Below are 22,996 nucleotides of genomic sequence, written 5' to 3' on the forward strand. Positions count from 1 at the left end.
TACCTCAACCTTAACAAGCACCACCGACAGAAAGTGGGGTGAGAAGGGAGCATGCTGGGGGCCCTGTATGGGCCCTCTTTTCTTCCATCCGACATAGTCAGCAGCTGCTGCTGACTAAATAGTGGAGCTATGCGTGCGTGTCTGACCTCCTTCGCACAAAGCAAAAACTGAGGGACCCGTGCTCCCACGGGGGGGGTGTATAGCCAGAAGGGGAGGGGCCTTACACTTTTAAGTGTAGTACTTTGTGCGGCCTCCGGAGGCAGTAGCTATACACCCAATTGTCTGGGTCTCCCAATTAGGAGCGAAAAAGAAAGAAATATGAACTGGTGAATGCAATAGAATTTTCTTTGTGCAGTAGCTGTTTGCAAACAAAGCATGGTGCAATTATAGGATTAACAAGAGGACATCTGCAGTGTGCATTTTGAGAGGTATACCTGATGTTATTACCTGGGCATGATGCAATAGAAATATACATATGTACAGTGCCTCCCAGAAATAAAGAGGTACTATTAAGTTAATCTAGTTTTTGGGTTTGTTTACATTAACTAGCACAGGTGAATAAGGTTTCTCTTGGTTATAGGTTTACTTTTCTAAATATATTGTACTCATCAGTTTTCTGGCTAGCAGCATAAGCTTGCGTCCAGTATGCTACATTTAGACCAGGTATGAAGCGATAAGACAATTGGAAGAAGCCTCATATGAATAAGGTTTATATGATAGCACTATCCTGTACATGATGCAATAAGAATATACTGTATCTGGAAAGTGCTTCATTGGAATAGAGATATTTCGGTTAGAAAAACAAAAATAATACCTATGGGAGACATAACAAGGATGTATTATGCACCTGTCTTTGGCTCTACCAGTTATTAGGCTAAAAATTCCTCTATTATTGAAACTGGGATACTTATCAATGAGCTGTTACCCTAACTTAGGGTTTCTCTCGGTTTCATCACCAGAACCATTAGTCTTTGGTTCTAATTGAAAGTCGCCTGCTAAATCATCTAATTGATCATGACAAGGAAATTTATAGAAAGTAGTGATGGACAGACCCAGACTATAAAACTCCAGATTCGTGCAGTTTCAAATGTACCTGAATGCCTGACCCAGAATTCTCAGGGAACTCCAGATAATGATCCAGAGACCACAAAAATAAAATAAAGCAAGCGCTTTATACCTACTGAGCCTCCATTGTGGCTATAACTACTTCACAGGTGCTCATTCATATGCACTGCTTCCCCTGCCCACCAGCAGTCCCCAGGTTTGTGATTGGTTATAGTCAGATGAGCCCTCAGCCTGTGTGACAGTGTGTCTCACTGCAACCACAGACCCTGTCTGCAGTGCTATATTGTAGTGTAAAAATAAAATTGATAAAAAATAGTCAGTCCCACTGAATTGATACTCAGCACAGAAAGCATACAGCTACAGGATACATCCCAAAGCCACACACTTATCTTGGCTGTTCGAGTTGAACAAGTACCTAACTATTCATACTCTCTGTACTTAGACAGTATTTGTTATAATACTCATAATTGTTCCGAATAGTGTGAAATGCAAATCAATGGGGGAAAACTCGCAATGTAATGAGTTACTCAAATGCCATGTTTTGGGTTTTTTTTGTTAAAAAAAAAAAAAATAAAAAAAAAAAGTAAAAAAAAACCCCACATGCATGATAACCAGCCATGATAAAGCCTGATAGTTGGGGTGCTGTTATTCTCAGGCTAGGAAGGCCCATGGTTATTGGGCCCCAGCCTAAAAATAGGCTGCAGGCACCCAGGATTAACACATTCATTAAATGCAACAGTACCAGAACTTTGCCCAGCTCTTCCCAACTGCCCTGGTGTTGTGACCATTGAGGTATTATAAGGGGGTTAATAACAGCTCACAGCTGCCATTAAGCCCTAGATTGGTAATTGGAAGCATCTATGAACAACGCCCCATTACTAATCTGTAAGTAAATAAACACTAATACTAAAAAAATCCTTTATTTGAAATAAAAAAAACAAAACAAACAAAACCACACCCTCTTTCACCACAAACACCCAGATCTGACATAATCATGGGTTTCCCCAGTAAAAAGCCACCGCAAGCAATTCCTCTAATTTTAATACACAGTCAAGATAAGCACACAGCTCGAGGCTAGGTATAATATGGGGGGACCCTACAAACACTATTTTTAGTTATTTATTTTTACTCCAATCTACAGTGACCCGCAGACAGGGTGTGGAAGTGGTTGCAGTCAGACACTGTCACACAGGCTGGGAGCACTGTCTGGCTGCAACCAATCAGACATGGGGACTGCCAGTGGGCAGAAAAAGCAGTGCAGATGCATGAGTGATAATGCGTGGCCCCGGAAACAGAATGAGCGGCCGGGAAGAAGTTACAGCCACGCTGGAGACTCTTAAGTCTAGTGCGCTTGCTCCAATCCTTCTATTTTTCAGCGCCAGATTCTGGTCCCCCATCGACTTATATTGGTACCAGCATCCAACCAGAGATCCAGGATCAATTCCAAGCAGATCCGGTTATCTGAAAGTCCACCCACTACTAATCAGAATCACTCTACATGATAGCAGCTGTGTACGGACGACGCTTTAATATGAGTTTATATAGGATAGTCTAAGGCTATGTGCGCACACTGCGTCTTTTTGACGCTGCGTTTTTGGCCGCTAAAAAAGCACAAAAACGCAACTGCGTCGAAAAAACGCATCAAAAAACGCATGTGTTTTTGCCGCGATTTGGTGCGTTTTTGGCTGCGTTTTTGATCTCTGCGTTTTGCTGCGTTTTTCAAATGCATTGCATGGGCGGAAAACGCAGAAAAACGCAGGAAAGACTGACATGTCCATTTTTTTTTTTTTAACTCAAAAACGCAGGTAAAAAAAAACAGATGTGTGCGGACAGCAAAAATGAAAACTCAGACTTTGCTGGGGAAGCAAAGTCCTGCAGTTTTGAGGCCAAAAACGCACCCGAAAAACGCCGCGAAAAACGCACTGTGCGAACATAGCCTAATTCTGACCAGTCACATCACAGAGTATTCACACTTAAAACTAAAATAGGGTGTAACATTTTTATTTTCCCCCTCAAAATAATTTCAGTTAATTGTACAAATTTGACCATTTTATTGGTGACATAAAAAAAAGGTTGAAAAAGTTCTGAATTTAGGATTTTGATTTTTTTTTACATGACAAAACATGGCATTTTAAACAGGGGTGTGTAGACTTTATATCCACTGTATAGTCTTACCCGTTTTCTGTCATTATTTGGCATGAGAATGCAGGGAATTTTGAGGTCTCGCATACCCCCAAACATTTTTTATTTATTAAATCCTACAAATATAAATTCTTATATTGCCTTCATTTATCCATCTATATAGGATTGTAAATTTGGATTAATATAACCAAGAATAATGCTTTATTAAAAAAGAATATACAGTAATTATACAAATAACTGATTATTGTACAAGGCAGCAGAGGCGTACTGTCTGCCAAAGGCACATTCTTAAAGTATGCCTTAATGGGTGCAACACACTACAAACATAAAAACACAAACCATTACAAATCTAAAATTGTGCAGAGGAATTGAAAGGAAACCTAAATGACAATTTCCAATAGGTTTGACTGCTCCAAATACTGGCTATAAAAGCTTTTCATGCTGAGGACAGATTTCTTGAGCTCTTTGAGCCTAGCTTTCATATGTAAAATAATGCCATATAATGCAATGAAGGCTCCTCTATAGTGGCTTTTTAAGATTTGCTATGTTGTATGGACAGTTTAAGTGCAAATAAAGTATTAAAGTTAGAAGATAAAATACTGTCTCCATACAAAAGATTGTCAGAACTAAAAATGGAGCAAAAAGATACGGCCTACAATGGTCTGGCATCCAGTCCGGCTCCTTGGCATAGGCCGGCTGGACCTGGGCAGGGTTCACTGAATGCCATGTAAGGTCAAGTCTTGGGGGTTTACATGGAGGAGGCACCCAGGATTCCAGATGGAGGGTTGCCAAAGAAAAAAATAAAATAAAAACAAAAACTGCCCTGATACAGCTGCCATGGAGGACTGAACTAACACCAGCTCCCGGTCAGATCGAAGACCTGAACAAAGACCACATCACATGTGCGGCCTGTGCCACAACAGCAGGTAACAAAAATGTCCATTATATATTTCTACATTTCTATATTTCTCTACAGGAAGCAAAGGTAAACAAAAAAAAAATAAATTCCTGAAATGCAAGTTTTAGTCTGATCCTTCATTTAAATAGTTAACATACTAGTGCTACTTAATTATTTTGCCTTGGATATGGTTAAATTAATGCCCAATTTTTAATTAAAAATACACAAATATGGCATACACACAGAACCAATGTCAGTTCTTAAATCCTCCACATTGTCCAGCCTTCATAATAAAGTCTTTAAGCAGCATGCCATCCATTTGCCAAAATGCCATAGTCTGTGTTACTCCTGTTAGATGATTAACGCAAAATTTGAAGCAGAAATCTTCTAAATCCTAAAAAAACAAAAAACAAAAAACATTTAGAATTCATTTCAGTTTAAACTTTAACAAGGGACTGTGCGGGAGCAGAGACTAGTGTGTGCAGATTGCAGAGCCTCGGTAACATAACTGACCAGTATTGCGGGTGTCACATGACCGTGTATGCGATCTGCATTCCTACTGTCAGGTTCCAACTATTCATTAAATTCTCTTATTCTACTTTTGAGAGAAGCCAAATGCATGTAGTCAGCACCAGGCTGTAAGTGTGCAAATCACCTGCTTTAATACCATAAAATGATTAAAGGGAACCTGTCACCAGGTATTTCCCTTATGAGCTGTAGCCACCACCAGTAAGCCCTTATATACAGCATTCTAGAATACTGTAAATAAGAGCCCAGGCCGCTTTGCATTGTTAAAAAAAAAAAAAAAAACACACCTTTATTATACTCATCTAGGGGTCAATCTGGTCTCATAGTGGTCGCTGCTTGTGGGACCGGTGCCTCCTCTGCTGCGATCCCTGTCCTTCCCAGCCCTCTGTGGATGACTGGTCCTACGTCAACCACACTGGCTGGCATTGCAGTCCTGTTCAGGCGCACTTTGATCTGTCCTGCTGAGTGTAGATCAAATTACTGTATTGCACAGCCACACGTAAAGGTCAGAGACAGATTGCGCATGCGCACTACAATAATATGATCTGCCCTCTGCCGGTGAGATCAAAGTGCACCTAACCAGGACAACAATGCCGGCCTGTGTGGATGATTTAGAATGCGTCATCCACAGAAATAGGAAGGAAGATGGCTATTGCAGTAGAGGAGGCGCCGGACCCCCAAACAGCACAATAGGATAAAGAGTTGCACACAAGTCATAATGTATATGGGAATGCTGAAAAGCAAAACTAGACTGAAAAACATAATGAATTGTTTTTGAGTCTTGCACCATGTTGCATTGGTGTTCCAGACATACATTCTTTAGTTAGTATGCACTTTGTCTGAGAACCCTGCCCCACCCACAGCAATTTGTGTTACTTCACATATATAGCTTGGTCCTTTTCTTCCCATACAGTGCAAGTTTTTTTTTTTTTTTTTTAACTGCAGGTGAGGTTACATAGGCTAGGGACCCCAAAAATAGAGATTACCTTGGCGTTTGTTTTGGGGCTCTTTTGCATTGATCAATACAATGGCTAACCATCTCTTATACAATATTCCTATTCATAGCAGTTATGCATATTCCATTTTTCATGTTTTCACTTTTTCAGATAGTTCATTGTATTTCAGTCTAGTATTCCCATAGCAGTTTTGCTTTTAGTCATTCCCCTATACATTTTGACTTGTGTGCAACTCTTCATCCTATTGTATAGTTATGTTTTTGAGTCTTGCAACTTGTTCACACCATTGGTGCACCAGACATACATTTTTTAGTTAGGACCCCCAAACAATGACACCCATCGGACAGGACCTTGAGTATAATAAAGATGTTTTTTACGTTTTACAAAGCTGCCTAGGCTCATATATACAGTATTCTAGAATGGTGTATATAAGGGCTTACTGGTGGGGACCACATTTCATAAGGGGAAAAACCTGGTGACAGGTTCCCTTTAAATAATCTGCAGTCATAAAATAACTGCAGACATGTCCCAACCTGGACAACCCCTTTAAAGCAAAAGTGATCATGCCAGAGATCCCATAAACAGTTTCACAACATGAGACCTACAGAAATCTAAGCAGATGTGCAAACCAGATAATCCACTGTAAATTACAGTAGTAAGGTTGAGTATGAGATGTTAGGAATAGAGATGAGTGATGTTCCGATGTTCGAGGTTTGCCAATTTCATGTTCGAGTGATTTTAGGGGGGGGGGTGTTCAAGTCATTCGATGAACTCGAACGATTTGCTAAAAGTTCGGCTGTTTGAGTTACGTTCGAGAACAGTTCGATCAACAAAAAGCCTAGCTAGGTACTAGCTGGCTTTTCACTGTCATAGTGTGAGTCACTGTGAATCACGCTATTATCAAAATTCAGTGTATAGTGTGCGGGGGGGGGGGGGGGGGGGGACAGGGTTTAGATCAATGCTGCTGCTGAGAGAATGCCGATCGCCTTTTTTTCCTAACCACGCGTACAGTGGGGCGGGCCAGGCTGTCTGTAAATCACAGACACACAGCGCAAAGTGGATTTTTGCCAGACAAGCAAGGGCATGTGTCATAGGCTGTGCATGTCATGTCCTTGCCTTATAAGACATGGCCATTTTCCCCATCGCCGCCATTATCTGTCTGCTGCAGGTGGGGGACAGTCACCGCTCCGCTGCTGCTGTGTGCGCTATAGACATACAGTGCAATCTACACAGTGCTTTAGGGATTAGGGACTACTAGTTATTTCAGCCCTTTTCAGGGCTGCATTACAGGCGTTCATAGACATAGTTGCTAGGCAGGTCCGTGCCAACACTGAAGGGCTTTATATAACAGCGTCTGGCTACATCAGCTCAGGCAATTCCTTGGTGCATTTTTTCATTGGCAGGGATAGAAAGTGAGGCTTCCTTTACTGTCCAGTTCCCCACAGCACCTGTGCATTCTACCCACCTGCCCATTTTTGCCATGCAATTTTAATTGCACACAGTGCTGACACTTTGTGGCATACTAAAAGTGTCTGGAATACTAAGTTAGTGTTCCTTTGCTGTCCAGTTACCCACAGCACCTGGGCATGCTACACACCTGTCCATTTTTGCTACGCAATTCTAATTGCAAACATGGGCATACTAAAATTGTCTGGGATACTACCTAAAGGGGGCTTTACACGCTACAATATCGTTAATGTTTGGTCGCCGGGGTCAAGTTGTTAGTGACGCACATCTGGCGTCATTAACGATATCGCAGCGTGTAATACTTACCAGCGACCTTAGGCGACCTCAAAAATGGTGAAAATCGTTCACCATGGAGAGGTCGTCCCAAAGTCAAAAATCGGTAAGGGTTGTTTAGCGTTGTGGTTCATCGCTCATGCAGCAGCACACATCGCTATGTGTGACACCGCATGAGCGAGGAACGTCTCCTTACCTGCCGCCGGCCCCAATGAGGAAGGAAGGAGGTGGGCGGGATGTTACGTCCTGCTCATCTCCGCCCCTCTGCTTTGATTTGCCGGCCGCTTAGTGACGTTGCGGTGACGCCGAACGTCCCTCCCCCTTGAAGGAGGGATTGTTCGGCAGTCACAGCGACGCCGCCGACCAGGTAAGTATGTGTGACGCTGCGTAGCGATAATGGTCGCTACGGCAGCGATCACAAACAATGGCATGCGCGACGGGGGCGGGTACTTACACGGTCGCTATCGCTAGAAATTGCTAGCGATATCGCTATCGTGTAAAGCCCCCTTTAGTGTTCCTTTGCTGCCAAGCAAGGTACAGCACCTGTACATTCTACACACCTGTCCAGTTTTCCTACGCAATTCTAATTGCAAACAGTGCTGACACTGTTAGGGGAATACTAAAATTGTCTGGGATAGCCAGTGTTTGTTCTTCAGCTGTCAAAGCTAGACCACCTCTGCAATCTACACCACCTCTCCATTTTGCTACGACATTTTATTTGTCCAATCTTGTCGCAAACAAAATGAGTGGCAAAAGGAAAGATGCTGGTGGAAAGCGGAACAGGCGTGTTGGAAAAGAAAAAAAAAAAAAAAAAAAAAAAAAAAAGTGTCCGTGGGGTAGGTGGGAAAGCTACAGTAACATCTGCTGAAAAAAGGCCATCTTCCATCAAAAGTTATATGTCTACTACTTTCCGTGGACAAATCGGATGTGCTCCCTTTTTTACGGAACCGAACAACTGTAACAAAGGTAGATTATGCACAAAAAAAAAAAACAAAAAAAAACACATGCTTGAATGGATCTCAAGTGCTCCAACAAGCGGCCTCTCCTCCACCTCAACATCCAGAAACAGTCCTCTGAGTTGTCACCCCAATCACACTTTATTTCTCCCAGCTCTCAAGTCTCCACCCGCCTTGCAGAGTATGTTGTAACAGAGATGGGAGAGTCTGCAGAGCTGTTCAGTCACACTATAGGCTGGGAATCAGAGGTCTGCTCCCAAGCTACAGTGAGTACAGACCAGGAAATAATCTGCAGTGATGCCCAGAAGCTTTGTGAGTCAGATTAAGGCCCTGATGACCAAGTTTCTTAGCATAATGTAGACCCTCATTCCCAAACTAACACCCGTTGGTTGAGACAATGAGGAACATACTGATGACGATGAGACGCAGATACCTGATTGGAATGACAATGTAACTATTCAGTCAGGGCAGATAGAGGTTAGGTCTGAGGGCGAGGGGAGTGCAAACAACGGTTGATGATGAAGTTCTACAACTGCATCCTCAGCCACAACTCTGCCTCTGAGCACAAGTGGTGGTGGCTATACAGGTCGTATGGGCTCTAAGCCTTGCCTAGCCTGGTCCTTTGACATTGCAAAGGATCTCCCAAATCATGTGATCTGTAAGATTTGTCGCTAAAACCGCACTAGTTTGACAACTTCTTCCATGAATCGTCACATGAATAACAAGCATAAGTCCTAGTGGGAAGCTCTCTGTGCTACAATGCGGCCTAGTGGAGCGGGCCAACCACCGTCTGCCCCTTCAAGTGCATTCGCGCGCTCTTCATCCTCTGACTGTGGGGAAAGCTGTTACACGTTTTTCCATGCAGACCTTCCACCTCTAACCACAACAAGCAGTTTGCTTAGCAGGTTGCCAGTTGTTTTGGAAGGGGAAACAAGTGCTGGTGTAGAGCTCTCAGACATAGAGAGCACCAACTTTGAATGAAGGCAACATCATGTCTCCGCCTGTACTTTCCTCACAGACCAGCAGTTTTCCAGGGACACCCTACTCAACACAGTCTTCACACAGCAGCCAGATCTCAGTCCCTCAGATGTGGACAAATAAAAGGCCATTTCCTCCGAGCCATGACAAAGCTAAGAGGTTGACTTTCACACTAAGCTCTTGGCTACCGAAATGGTGCCTTTCCGCCTGGTGGACACAGAGGATTTTCGAGACCTTATGTCAGTCGCAGTGCCAAAGTACCAGATGCCCAGTCACCACTACTTTTCCAAGAAAGGTGTGCCTGCGCTACACCAGCATGTCGCACACAAGATCACCGCTTCCTTGAGAAACTCTGTGTGAACGGGTGCATTTCACCACCGATACTTGGACCAGTAAGCATGGACAGGGGCATTACATGTCGCTGACTGGGCACTGGGTAACTATGGTGAGAGATGGAGAAGGGTCTGCTGTACAAGTCTTTTCGTCCCCACGACTTGTGCGTCAATCCTCTGTATGTCGAAGTTCCTCCACTGCTTCTGCCTCCTCAACCTCGTCTGGGTCCTCCACCTCCGCCCAAAGCCTGTGTGGTCAGGCCACCCGAGTTGTAACTGCGCACAAGGAATCCCGCACACCTCCTTACTATGCTGGCAGCAGAGCTCCACAGCATCAGGCGGTCTTTATGTTGAAATGTCTGAGAAATAAGAGTCACACAGCGGAGGAGTTATGGTTAGCTCTGGAGATAGGGTTTAGTAAATGGTTGTCTCCACTCAACCTGCAGCCAGGGAAGGCAGTGTGCGACAATGCTGCAAACCTGGGTGCGGCCCTTTGTCGGGGCAAGGTGACACGTGCCTTGTATGGCTCATGTGTTGAACCTTGTTGTCCAGCAAGTTTTAACCCACTATCCCGGCCTAGATGGGCTTCTGCACATGGCACGGTCACTCTCTGCTTACTTCCGCCGTTCAACCGGTGCAGCTGACCGACTTGCATCGCTCCAGAGGTCTTCGGCCTGCCGGTTCATCGCCTGAAATGCGATGTGCCGACACGTTGGAATTAGACTCTCCACATGTTACAGCGACTGTGGCAGCACCGCCAAGCCCTGGTGCAATACGTTATGTTGTATAGCCTGGGCCAACGAGATGCAGAAGTGGGGCAGATCACGCTGCTGGAGTGGTCTCAGATCAAGGACCTATGCACCCTTCTGCACAGTTTCGACATGGCGACGAATATGTTTAGCGCTGACAATGCCATTATCAGAATGACAATTCCAGTCATTTTCATGCTGGAGCACACTAAACACTATTCGGAGTCAGGGGGTGGGACAACAGGAAGGGGAGGAACTACAGGAGGATTCATATGCGGAAGGGCTACCAAGATCTGCAAGGTCCAGACGTTCAGCATCACCAAGGCGGCAAGCATGGGACGGTGGGAGAGGGATTAACAAGGGCGCATAGTAGCAGCCAAACTGTTGAGGAAGGTGCAGGAGCCCAGGAAAAACTGAGGACAAACTGGCGATGGGCATGGAAGACTCAGCAGATGAGGGAAAGCTTGGTCAAATTTCGGTTGTTCGCGGTTGGGGGGAGAGGTCAGAGGAAGGAAGCACTGTTATCACCTCGCCGCCACAAACACAGCAAGGACTTGGTCCGCAGGGATGCGCAAGACACATGAGCGCCTTCTTGCTGCACTACCTACAACATGACCCTCGGATTGTCAGAATTAGAAGTAATTATGACTACTGGGTTGTCACACTATTAGATCCCCACTACAAGTCCAAATTTGGCAAAATAATTCCAGCCATAGAAAGGGACGCTCGTATGCAGGAGTATCAGCAGAAGCTGTTATGCAATCTTAGCTCGGCTTTTCCACCAAACACAAGTGGTGCACAGAGTGAATCTCCCAGTTGTAACTTGACAAACATGGGACTGTCTCGTCATCAACAGTCAAACCGTACCAGCAGCACCGTATCTGGTGGTAACAGCAATTTTATTGAATCGTTTCATAATTTTTTTAGACCATCCTTTGCAAGGCCACCAGAGACAACAAGTCTGACAGTCAACGGCTGGAGAGGATGATACAGGAGTATCTCCAAATGAACATCGATGCCATAACTGTGCAACTGGAGCCTTGCTCATTTTGGGCTTCAAATCTTGAAAAATGGCCTGAGTTCGCCACTTACGCCTTGGAGATTTTGTCGTGTCCAGCTGCCAGCGTTGTCTCTGAACGTGTCTTCAGTGCTGCTGGGTGTGTGCTGACAGATAAGCGCACGCATCTGTCCAGTGACAATGTGGACAGACTAACGTTCATCAAGATGAACAAGTCATGGATCAGCAAGGACTTTGCTACCCCGGTAATGGTATAATGCCTCAAGCATATGGAAAAATATTGGAATATACAATGAAAAATGCTACTTGCTAATTTGAACATGTGAATAATGAATTGCATACCTGCCATGAACATTAGGAAAAAGGAGATATTTAGCAATCGCATTGATCAATGTAACTGAGCCCCAAGACCTCGTCAAGGTATATCTCTATATTGGGGTCCCTAGCTCTGTGACCCCGTGTGTCATCTCATTGCAATTAAAAACTGATGTGGGTGGAGAGGGGTAACGAAGGACTTTCTTATATAGGAGATGGAAAAAACATGGCCGAAAGTGGCGGAGCTGTGTTCACATTCATAGCTCCGCCCCTTTCGGCCATGTTTTTTCCATCTCCTATATAAGAAAGTCCTTGGTTACCCCTCTCCACCCACAGCAGTTTTTAATTGCAATGAGATGACACAGTTAGGGTCACAGAGCTAGGGACCCCAATATAGAGATATACCTTGACGAGGTCTTGGGGCTCAGTTACATTGATCAATGCGATTGCTAAATATCTCCTTTTTCCTAATGTTCATGGCAGGTATGCAATTCATTATTCACATGTTCAAATTAGCAAGTAGCATTTTTCATTGCATATTCCAATATTTTTCCATATGCTTGAGGCATTATACCATTATCTAAGTTTGATGTGCAGCCTTATCCTGATATAGTATGTATTTTTTGGCTTGCACTCATAATATATATATATTAGTGCTCACTTCAGTTATCCTATTCCGTTTTGCTACCCCGGTGTCATCCTGGGGAGAGTAAAGGCTTGTGGATTTCGATTGTGCTTGATGCAAATCTACCTGTGAAGTGTACAACTGGGGTACAAGTTCTGCCACTGAAGGGGTGTGTGTGGCACAATTTTTGGAAAAAAGGGAGACTCTGCTTGGAATCCCCTTGCGGTGTTTTTAAAAATGAGCCAAGATGAACAAGTCATGGTTCAGCAAAGACTTTGCTACCTATCCCTGTGTCATCTTGGGGACAGTTAAGGCTGGCATAATTTTGAATGTGCTTGATGCAAATCAACACATCCAGTTTGCAACTGGGGCACAAGTAATGCCACTGAAGTGGTGTGTTTGGCCCAATTTTCGGAAAAAAGGGAGACTCTGCTTGAAGTTCCCTTGCTGTGTTTTACATGATTTTAGAAGGGCATGACATGCCTATATCTGGGTCTCTTTTTACTCGTCCAGCTGTTTTGTTTTCGCATAAGTATATGTCCTTGTCACTTTCCCATGTGTTTGTGGTGTCTTGTGAGTTGTCTGTCACCTTTTGGACACCTTTGAAGGTGTTTTCTATGTGTTTGTGTTTGCCTGCCATTGTTTTCAATGGGGTTCGAAAGATTCGTCGAACGGTTCGAACGTTCGCCGAACCAGCCCTCCGTTCGATGAACCGAACTCGAGCCTTTAGAGGTTTGCTCATCTCTAGTTAGGAAGTCTTATAGGACATTCTGCAAAGAATATCTGCAACTAAAATAAAAAACTGTCACTGTAGATTTGTTATCTGCATCATATCCGTTATTGGTGTAGATATCACTGTGGAATTCGGCTATGGGGTTTCGCTGAAGGTGACCCACTTAATATTCCATGTGCACAAACAGGGATAGATAAAATATTTAATAGTTTTGTTCTAACTTCACAATCACAGATGTGAATGGTAAAGTCATGCTCACATTTAGGCCCCCTTCACACAGCCAAGTCTCCAGTACGTGTGATATCAGTTTTCACACGTACCGGAGATACTGACACACGTAGCCCCATTAAAATCAATACATGGACCGTGTGTCCATGTGGAGCATACATGTGTCTGTGTGAGCCACACGTAGACATGTCAGTTTATCTCCTGCAGCACGGGTGTCACACAGACCGCACGGATGTGATCCGTGTGACACGCGCCGGAGAAAACCACGTTTCTGTGAAATAAAATTAATTTCTACACTCAACCTTCTCCAGCCCTGCTGTCTCTGCCGCTGCTGTCACTTGCTTCCGACCCCCGCTCATTATGCTTATCGCATATTCACTGCACCTTAGACCAGAAGCAGCATTGGGCAGTCAGCAGGGCTGGAGACCGCAGAGCGGAAGACATCAGCACCACGGACAGCAGCGACCGAGACAGGTGAGCATAAAGTTCCTCTTCAGTGTATTATGACGGATAGCAGATGGAGAACACTCATGTGCCAAAATCATGGCACTAATCAGACATGTAGTTTTTTGTGGGCAGCCAAATTAAAGCTAAAATTTTATATGCAAATGAGTGGGCTCATGGCCACTAGTCATTCCCCTTAATTTACATACTAAGCAATTTACATACTAAGCACTGACACTACAGCAGCTCAGCCGTAATCAATAACTGTACTCATCACTGCCTTGTCTACAGTACAGTACCAGCGATTAGGGCACACCGACACAGAATGGCTAATCTGCAAGGTCAAAAAAAAATAAATAAATTTCTTTTGTCAAAGGGAACCGACAATCAGAATTTTCATGTACAAAGTAAAGCCAGTGCCATAATGATAATCAATCAGCTATTAAGTTGATTGATTAAAGATTTTTCAGTAATCATTGCAAATTTCCAGAAATGGGTAGAGTCTTGCGTTCTTCATCCATCCCTGTATGTTGGCCTGTCTCCCCCTGTCGCTGCCATTTTGTTAATGTCTGGCATGTGCGCAGTAGCAACTAGAAGTATTTCCTGAACTCTTCACTTAGATTGTGCTGGAGATTACGCTATGCGCAGGCGCAGACTCCATCTTAGTAAAGAGTTCAGGAAATACTTCAGTTGCTACTGCACCCATGCCAGACAAATGAAATGGCGGTGACTGGGGAGGAAGGCCAGGCCAGCGTACAGGAGCGGATGAAGAATCTATCTATAGGTGTAGTGACGATTGACTGCATGTGCGTTTTCCAGAAAAACAGCAATGGATTTTACTGAGTGAAGATTGCAAGTCTGACATTCTAGTGCCCACTTCAGTGTAGTGCCCATAAATTGAGCCTAGCTCAAGCTTCTGAAGACATGCATCCCATAAGTTAAGCTGGCTCTAATCACTACAAGAATGCCAAATGTGCAGACACAAAATTTAGTACATGCATACTGTGGGCCTCAGAAGGGGGGCATCATTTAAAGCACCGGTTTTGCTAGATTCCTTTTTTTGGGGGGCGCCAGACCGCTTTTCTAGAGCCTTTGTGCTACCTGTAACGTGGAAGCCCCTATATTTTCATTGACAGATAATGGACCCAAGTAGAGACTTTGTGGATTGAGTTGAAGCCTTTATTGGGGACATTTTACATAAACGTTTGGTGTTACACCGAGATGAGCCTTTTAAGACGATGCTACTGGCATGGTCTAACAGGCTACCATAGCAAGCAAACCCAGAAGTAATCATGACCATGGGTTGCTATGACTACCATCGCGCCCCCGTGATCATGTCAGGAGGGTCCCGAAAGGATGGGAGATACATCTTTGAATTCAGTGTCTTATTAAATTATACTGCTCTCAGATGAGGTAGCAAAAGTAGGATTTTTGTGTACTCACCGTAAAATCTTTCTCTTAGTCTTCATTGGGGGACACAGGACCATGGGTTATGCTGCTGTCACTAGGAGGCTGACACTAAGTAAACAGGAAAAGTTAGCTCCTCCCCAGCAGTATAACCCCTGAGCCGGAGGCGGGCTCAATCAGTTTAGTGCACAAGCTGTAGGAGGAGAGCCAAACAATCCTGGATAAAAACAAGGTAAAAAACTATGACGAACAGTCGTGTGACCAGTGACCTGGGAATATGGGCACTGGGGAAACAGGCATGTCATATATAACGAAAAGCACAAGCAGGGTGGGTGCTGTGTCCCCCAATGAAGACTAAGAGAAAGATTTTACGGTGAGTACACAAAAATCCTACTTTCTCTGTCGTTTCATTGGGGGACACAGGACCATGGGACGTCCAAAAGCAGTCCCTGGGTGGGAAGAAAACCATCACCGGAGAAAGGAAGGAAGCCGCTTCCCCTTGCCGGGCTGACCCGGACCTACAAGCGCCTACGTTGTTACAGGTGTGCCACTGCCACCCGCAAACCTTACACCAAGACTGGCCTCTGCCGAAGCTTGAGTGAGAACCTGTTAGAAACTAGCAAAGGTACGCCGACTAGATCGGGTGGTGGACCAGAGGACCTGGTTGACCGACGTCCGGAGCCCAATCGTTCAAGGGTGCCCCTTGCTCGGTAGACCGCGGCGGAAGTCCGACCTTCATGCGATAGTCTTCACATATGGAGGAAAGGATCCATGTGATATTCAGGCCCTTTGCGCCGGCCTATGCTTCTTGGGAAAGGGCGGGAGGATGGACTGACAGTCGGTGTAACCGACAAAAAAATGGTGTCCTGCCGACACGAAAGACTGAGGGCTCGTACCAGCCCTAGAACGAACTATGCCTCTTTCAGGCTGAGAGGGGAGCCTAGAACCGACAAAAACGAAACCTAAAGTCCTCTTCTGGAAGGAAAGCCGAGGTGTCTCGGACAGAAACGAAGGGTTCTGGCTGGAGCCCCCCCCTTATCCTGCTGGCGGAGCGGAAAAAGGGGGAGAAAAGACTACGAGAGGGCTGTCCGCCCTGATGCCGTCTATAACAACCAGATGGCCACGAGGAGCCCACCTATCAAAACAGGTGGGAGCAGGGAAAAAGGGGTACCTTGAGCCAACTCATCAGTGGATTATGGTCCCACTTTTCTAGTGAACGATGAAAAACGCCGAGCCAGATGGACGTTTCTCTGAGCGAAGGCCCTGATTGACGGAAAGTGAAAAGTCTCTGAAGATGCGGTCCTCACACCACCGGGGGAGCTCTTTCCACGTGGAAATAAATCTTCGAGGGAACTGGATTCCAGGCCCTCCTCAATGTCTGTCATCATCTTGTTCACAGACCTGACCGAGCCAGCACCCGGGATCCACTGGTGAGGCCATGGAACCTGGGACTCCTGAGTCCTGGTAGACTAGAGGGGCCCCGACACGGAAGAATCTGGCGGTCTGGAAGGAGCCACGGGGCATCCGCGAGGAGATGAGTAAGTTATGCGAAACTATGCTCGCCTGGGCCACTCCCGAGCTATCGCCTGCCTAGGTCCCTCTTGAGAACCCTCGAGATCATGGAAAGCAGCGGAAAGATGCACGAGAGCCTGAACAGGCTACACGACCGGTCTTGGGCGTCGTCCTCTAGTCCAGAGCAGGTGGCGTACTCGACGCACCATTGACTTGAGAGTTGGATCGGAAGGCCAAAAAGTCACGTCTGGAGGTCTTCCTTCGCCAGAGATCTGGCTGTTGATATCCCTGTTGGAGCCCTTTACCTACGCGAGACCTATCCTACCGCGGAAATCGGCCGTCCAAACGTCCACGCTCGGGATGCGCTGCCGAGATTAGCGAATGAAAGAGCCCGTCCCAGAGCAAGAACCTCTTGGCCTCTTCTCTTGCCATGACGCTCCCTGCGTCTTCCTGGTGGATGATGCACATCACTGCTGTGGCATGGTCCGACTGGAACCTGACTGGACAATACAACCCAGAGAAGAAATTGTAACCGGGCTAACCGAATGGCTCTGAGTCCGGAATGCTGAAGGGGAGACGACACTCTAGGGGTGTCCCTCGGGACCGTGCCGAGGAATGGTGGGGTAGCATACCCTAGTACGGGAGGCTGGTGACGGTTGATAATAAGCTCTAGAGGAGGAAAGGGAATCTTCCCAGGGATGGTTGCGAAGATTGGTCCTCTAGGAGGAAATTGGCCGGTCACCCTCGAAGACGGAACCTTCCTGTCCCCGTTCTTCAGTGTGTTCCGTTGGAGAGTCCGGGATGAAATCTGGTATGTGCACCATCGCTAACACCGCCACAGGCTGTCGAGGACTCGCATAGCAAAAAACCGAAGGGAAAAAACGGGAGCGGGAGGCAAAGAGCCGCAGGACCCTGTGCCAGGAGGGAAACTGCTCCTGCGTGAGGAGTAGCAACCCTTGAACGGCTCGAATACCGTGCCTGAGGAGTGATGGACCGGGCCGGGTCTGGGAGGACTCCTTCCTGTAGCTCAGCTACCCTAGTAGCGAAAAATGATGATGATGGTCTAAACCTCAAGGCGAGGGTCCTTGAAGGGAGACTCTGGGTCTCCCGGTCGTTCCTGGGCAGAGAGAGCCTGAGGATGCGTAGGGATCGTGATCCCTGCAAGCACTCTTAGAAAGCTGGGACGGTCAGCAGCCACGCAAGGCGGAGATGGCTGTTGTAGGGATAAAGGTTCCCTGACGAACCTAACGTGAGGGAACGAGTCCTGGTGCATCAGGGCCGATGCCGGGAAAGGGATGTACCCTTCCCTTACGTAGCCAGTCTACCCTGACGTAGCCTAGGGGATAAACTGGACTCGCCTATCTCCGAAAGGGCGATCCCGAGAGCCGGAAAGGAAGTCAGCGACTTCCTAGATGTCGAATCTGCGTTCCTGATCCCGAGTCAGAGCTCTCGACGGGTAGGTACCCTGATGTTAGAGGCTCAGGCCGTGTAGCGGGCAGACACCAGATTTTGTAAAGAGAGGGTACTCACTGAAGCTGATAACCAGTCCTGGATCGGCATAGGTGGAGCGCGGACCGCTGCGTAGAGTGTCCGTGGAGTCCCTGCGGAGCGTCACGATGGGGACGAGAAGCCAGGAGGAACCCAGGCGGGTCAAGTACAGGGTAGCGTGCCCCTTCATCACGGAGCCCTCTACGAGAAGGGTTAAGACAATATAAGGGACTTACCGCTGGTAAAAATTGTGTCCGGGGAATATCCGTGCTCACGCAGTCACACGGCGAACTGGATGTCCACTGAAAACCCGCAGGGGCCCCCACCTTCCTGTCTGCAAGGTGCCATGCCCCCTCTCTCCAGAGCCCTCTGGGGGAATGATAATGACAATAACACGACTTACCGCAGGTAAACGCCGTGTCTGGTTGTTGTCTGTGATCACTCAGCGACTCCAGTGTGGCATGCCCATTCTCACCGAGACCCCTTTTTGGAGAAGGGAATAAAGACGATGATAAGACTTACCGCTGGTAAACGTCGTGTATGGCAGTTGACTGTGAGCACGCGGTAACTCAGCGAGCTCTGGATGTCGTCTGAGAACATCAAGGGTCCGCTCCAAATGACTTAAGGGGGACCTGCGTGCATGGAGATAAGGGGGCTGTCCGTAGCCTTACGGCCTGACTCACCAATTCCAGCAGGCCTTTAGACATGCGCCAAAACATCCAGGTCCTGCTCGGAGTCCAGCAGAGGTGGAAAGCCTGGGCCATCACCCGAGAGGTCGGAAGACTGCCGGAGAAAAGGCAGTCTGGACCTGGGGAATAAGGTGGAAAACAGGGGGGGCCACAAAAGACGAGACCTGTCGGGTCCGCTTCTAGCATAGGAAAGGTCCCTGGTACGAGACTCACCTCCCCGAGGGGATTGCGCTAGACCTATGGAAGGTAGAACCGAGTATTGGCCGGGGACGCAGCGCATGCGCGCGAAGCCGAGGGACGGCGGCGAGGGGATCTATGGCCTGAGACAGGGCATTAACCCGCCGGAGGGGACTAAACTAAAATCTCGAGCTGGGAGCGCGATATAAAAAAGGTGAAGCAAAACAAGTGCCCGAAAGTACTGTAGGAGTTAAGGTGTAAAAAAAAAAAACTCATGTATGTAAAATTTTTAATAAAAATCGACCTAAAATAAAAAATATCCACTAAAGAAAAGTGTGTTTTATTTTCTCCCCCGGAAAAAGGTGATGCTGAGGCCTCAGTAAATCCAGACTAGTAGTCTGGAATAAACTCCCATTCTCTTTTTTTTTTTTCTTCTTTCTTTATTTAAAATGGACGCTGTGAGCGGGAAAAAAAAAAAAAATATCCCCCACCCCCCAAGTGATGCCTGGAGCACGGCGGAGGGCGGGAACGGAGAGGCCGGCGTCCAATAGCGCCGTGCGGGAGGCGGGCCTGGGGACGCCGAGGACAGGGCCGAAGCCGGGGGCTAAATTTTGAAGGTGCCAGGGCGGACAGAGGCCGCGCGGGCGGACCCGGCCGCAGGCGGCGGCGGAGAGGATCCTCGGCGCGCTGTGCGGGATGCGGCCTGGGCACGCCGAGGACGAGCCTAAGCAGAGGTACCGTCGCGGGCAGAGGCTGCGCCGGCGGACCCGACCGCAGGCGGCGGCGGAGAGGATCCTCGGCGCGCCGTGCGGGACGCGGCCTGGGCCCGCCGAGGACGGGGCCCAAGCAGAGGTACCGTCGCGGGCAGAGGCCGCGCCGGCGGACCCGACCGCAGGCGGCGGCGGAGAGGATCCTCGGCGCGCTGTGCGGGATGCGGCCTGGGCACGCCGAGGACGGGGCCTAAGCAGAGGTACCGTCGCGGGCAGAGGCCGCGCCGGCGGACCCGACCGCAGGCGGCGGCGGAGAGGATCCTCGGCGCGCTGTGCGGGATGCGGCCTGGGCACGCCGAGGACCCTGGGGGACCGAGGACAGTGGCCGAGCCGAGGTGCCGTTGCGGGCAGAGGCAGTGCCGGCGAAGCCGACCTCAGGTGGCGAAGCTGTTAAAAGGTACAGGGGCAGCGCCGGCGTACCCCGTCCGAGGGGGGAGAAGGTAGGGGTCCTACCTGATCCGCGGCGCGCTGTCCAGTGTGCAGGCTGAGACTCTGCACATGCTCCTGTGTGCTCCGCTCAGCGAAGGAATGGCTGCGGGCACCAGGAAGCAGGCTGAAGAAGGCGGGGAGTTGGACGCCATTGGGGTGGAAGCCCCTAAATGTAGCAGCGTTGCGGGCCCCATCCAAAAACTCTAGATGCGCTGCGGAGGTCCAGTCCCTGCTGTATGCCCCTTGCGACCCTTTGGGGTGGTACCGCAGGGTGAATAGGGGTGCCCAGGAAAGTTCAGCCCCGCGTGCCACCCGGGGAGTGGTACCGTGGAATTGGACGGGGGAGAGGGCCCGACGACTCAAGCCTCTGCGACCCAGGGGAGTGGTACCCACACGGGCTGCGAGAGCTGAGGTAGAGAAAAGATACCTGCAGAAAAAGAAAATTACCACAGATGAGAGCGACGAGCGTCGCCGAGAAAAAATGAAAAAAATTACGCAAAAAATCAAGTGGCTGAAGTGGGCCCAGTCGGCCCACATCAGCCTCCTACGACACTAAGCAAAAAACTGATTGAGCCCGGCTCAGGGGTTATACTGCTGGGGAGGAGCTAACTTTTTCTGTTTACTTAGTGTCAGCCTCCTAGTGACAGCAGCATAACCCATGGTCCTGTGTCCCCCAATGAAACGACAGAGAAAACCTGCTGACAGGTTCCCTTTAACTTAGGAGATGTAGACGTGTAATGTGCTGGGTGTGGTTATCTCCATAATCGAGGCTTTATAAAACTTTCCTGACAATCATGTAACTGCCCAATGTCCATCACATCTTAACTGGTCATAAGGTGATGCTCGGTGGTATCTCTGGGGCAAGGCCTGGGCGGGACTGATGTAATATGGTTCTTGCTCTTGTCTGCTGGGAATTGTGCAGATTTTGCTTGTATGTTGTAAGTTTGTTATTGCAAAAACACACACACACACACACACACACACACACACACACACACACACACACACACACACACACACACAGTAGATAGATATAATGTATTATATCTATTTTATATTTTTGTGTGATACTAGTTTTGCAGGCATGTTTTCATAATCCTGTAGAAAATCCCTTAAATAACCTCATCCACAGCACAAAACCCAAGACTGGTCGCAATTCTTATACACAGTTTAGACACTACCCCCCCCTCCCCCCACCTCCCCGCTTTCTGGTGACAAGTGTATACAGATTACTGGAGGACTTACCTTTGCCTCATACCGGACTGCAGCAGAGTGTAATAGAAAGGCGTTTTCCACAGTTATCCCTCTTTTGATAATATGCTGACACAATTTCTTTAATCTGTTTTCACAGTAGGATGTTGCGAGATCTAGTAGTCCTGGATGTAAAAAGCAGAAATGTATGAACACAATTAACTAAATACGTGCTCAAAATCTGCAAAAGATTGCACTAGTGCAGGTAGCATTTTATCCAACATTTTATCCTGCCCAATTATCAAAATTATGCTAGATTTTGACAGATTTTAGCGATATTTGGGAAGTTTGAGTCTTGGTAGACTTTAGCATGGTCTGTAACTTTAAGGCCATGTTCACACACCTCCCATCAAAAATAGCGCAGGCTGCAGTGCAGTTTTTGCCAAACTGACAAAGCCTGATTGATGACCCATCAATGATGTTTTGCTATGTATAAAGGGTTTGTATGGCAACTCTCACTGCCACACCTGGAGTGGATCGTTATTTCTACAGATACATGCATAAGTGCCAGGAATCTTGGATTAGTCCTATAGCGGGTATTTGTAAATGCAACATCATTGATGATGCTCCCCTTTAGATTTTACAAATTGGAGGCTATGGACAAATCACTGACTACACTTTCTGTTCTAATCCATTTTATTAATGGAACCATGTCACTTATTCACCCCGGCTGATGCAAAAGTGTTTGGCTACATGCAGCATGCGATGGCAAAGGCACCGCTGATCACCCCACAAGGCTCGACGAAGGGCAGTAAATGTGCCTGATCAGTACTCTAACCCATTTATACCTATAGCATCTTCTGGCGGCAGATCCACTGTATCTGTATACAAGTACTGTAAGAAGGCATAGTATACTGGATAGGAAAACTGGTTAATTTCTATGACCTCTTTGGAGTTTTCATTCCAGTGAGATTGGAACATTGAGCGGAAGTGTTCACACCTGTAAAGAGAACAGCAAAGTCATGGAACAATCCGCAGTAAGCTTATAAAGAAGGCACTAACTGTTTAATGAACCAGTCTCAGGCATAGAAATAAAAGCCATCATCCACACAACATTGCAAGGAGACCAGTACCTGACCATATTGTGATATCTGGGAAGTGTGATTGGGGTGGGATGATGCTTTAGGGCTATGTTTTAGGGGTTAACTGTATCCTTAATTCCAATGACGCAAAGAAGGGAATTTTGTTTACTTACCGTAAATTCCTTTTCTTCTAGCTCCTATTGGGAGACCCAGACAATTGGGTGTATAGCTTCTGCCTCCGGAGGCCACACAAAGTATTACACTTTAAAAAGTGTAACCCCTCCCCTCTGCCTATACACCCTCCCATGCATCACAGGCTCCTCAGTTTTGGTGCAAAAGCAGGAAGGAGGAAACTTATAAATTGGTCTGGGGTAAATTCAATCCGAAGGATGTTCGGAGAACTGAAACCATGAACCAAAAGAACAATTCAACATGAACAACATGTGTACACAAAAGAACAACAGCCCGAAGGGAACAGGGGCGGGTGCTGGGTCTCCCAATAGGAGCTAGAAGAAAAGGAATTTACGGTAAGTAAACAAAATTC

General features: G+C 47.1%; 1 protein-coding gene across 2 annotated transcripts in view; it reads right to left on the bottom strand.

Annotated features, from left to right (window-relative positions):
- Window positions 1–3,032: 3,032 nt before the first annotated feature.
- RCBTB1 (RCC1 and BTB domain containing protein 1) overlaps window positions 3,033–22,996 on the bottom strand; it is a 72,788-nt gene continuing 52,824 nt past the window's right edge. For both annotated transcript variants that reach the window (XM_075334562.1, XM_075334561.1), the window contains 3 exons: window positions 22,219–22,370; window positions 21,425–21,555; window positions 3,033–4,499 (listed from right to left, as the gene is read on the bottom strand). In XM_075334562.1, the coding sequence (XP_075190677.1) occupies window positions 4,359–4,499; window positions 21,425–21,555; window positions 22,219–22,370 (424 nt within the window). In that variant the 3' untranslated portion in view covers window positions 3,033–4,358. The remainder of the gene's footprint in view (window positions 4,500–21,424; window positions 21,556–22,218; window positions 22,371–22,996) is intronic.

Source organism: Anomaloglossus baeobatrachus, chromosome 2 (genome assembly GCF_048569485.1).
Source record: "Anomaloglossus baeobatrachus isolate aAnoBae1 chromosome 2, aAnoBae1.hap1, whole genome shotgun sequence".
NCBI classification, from domain to species: domain Eukaryota; kingdom Metazoa; phylum Chordata; class Amphibia; order Anura; family Aromobatidae; genus Anomaloglossus; species Anomaloglossus baeobatrachus.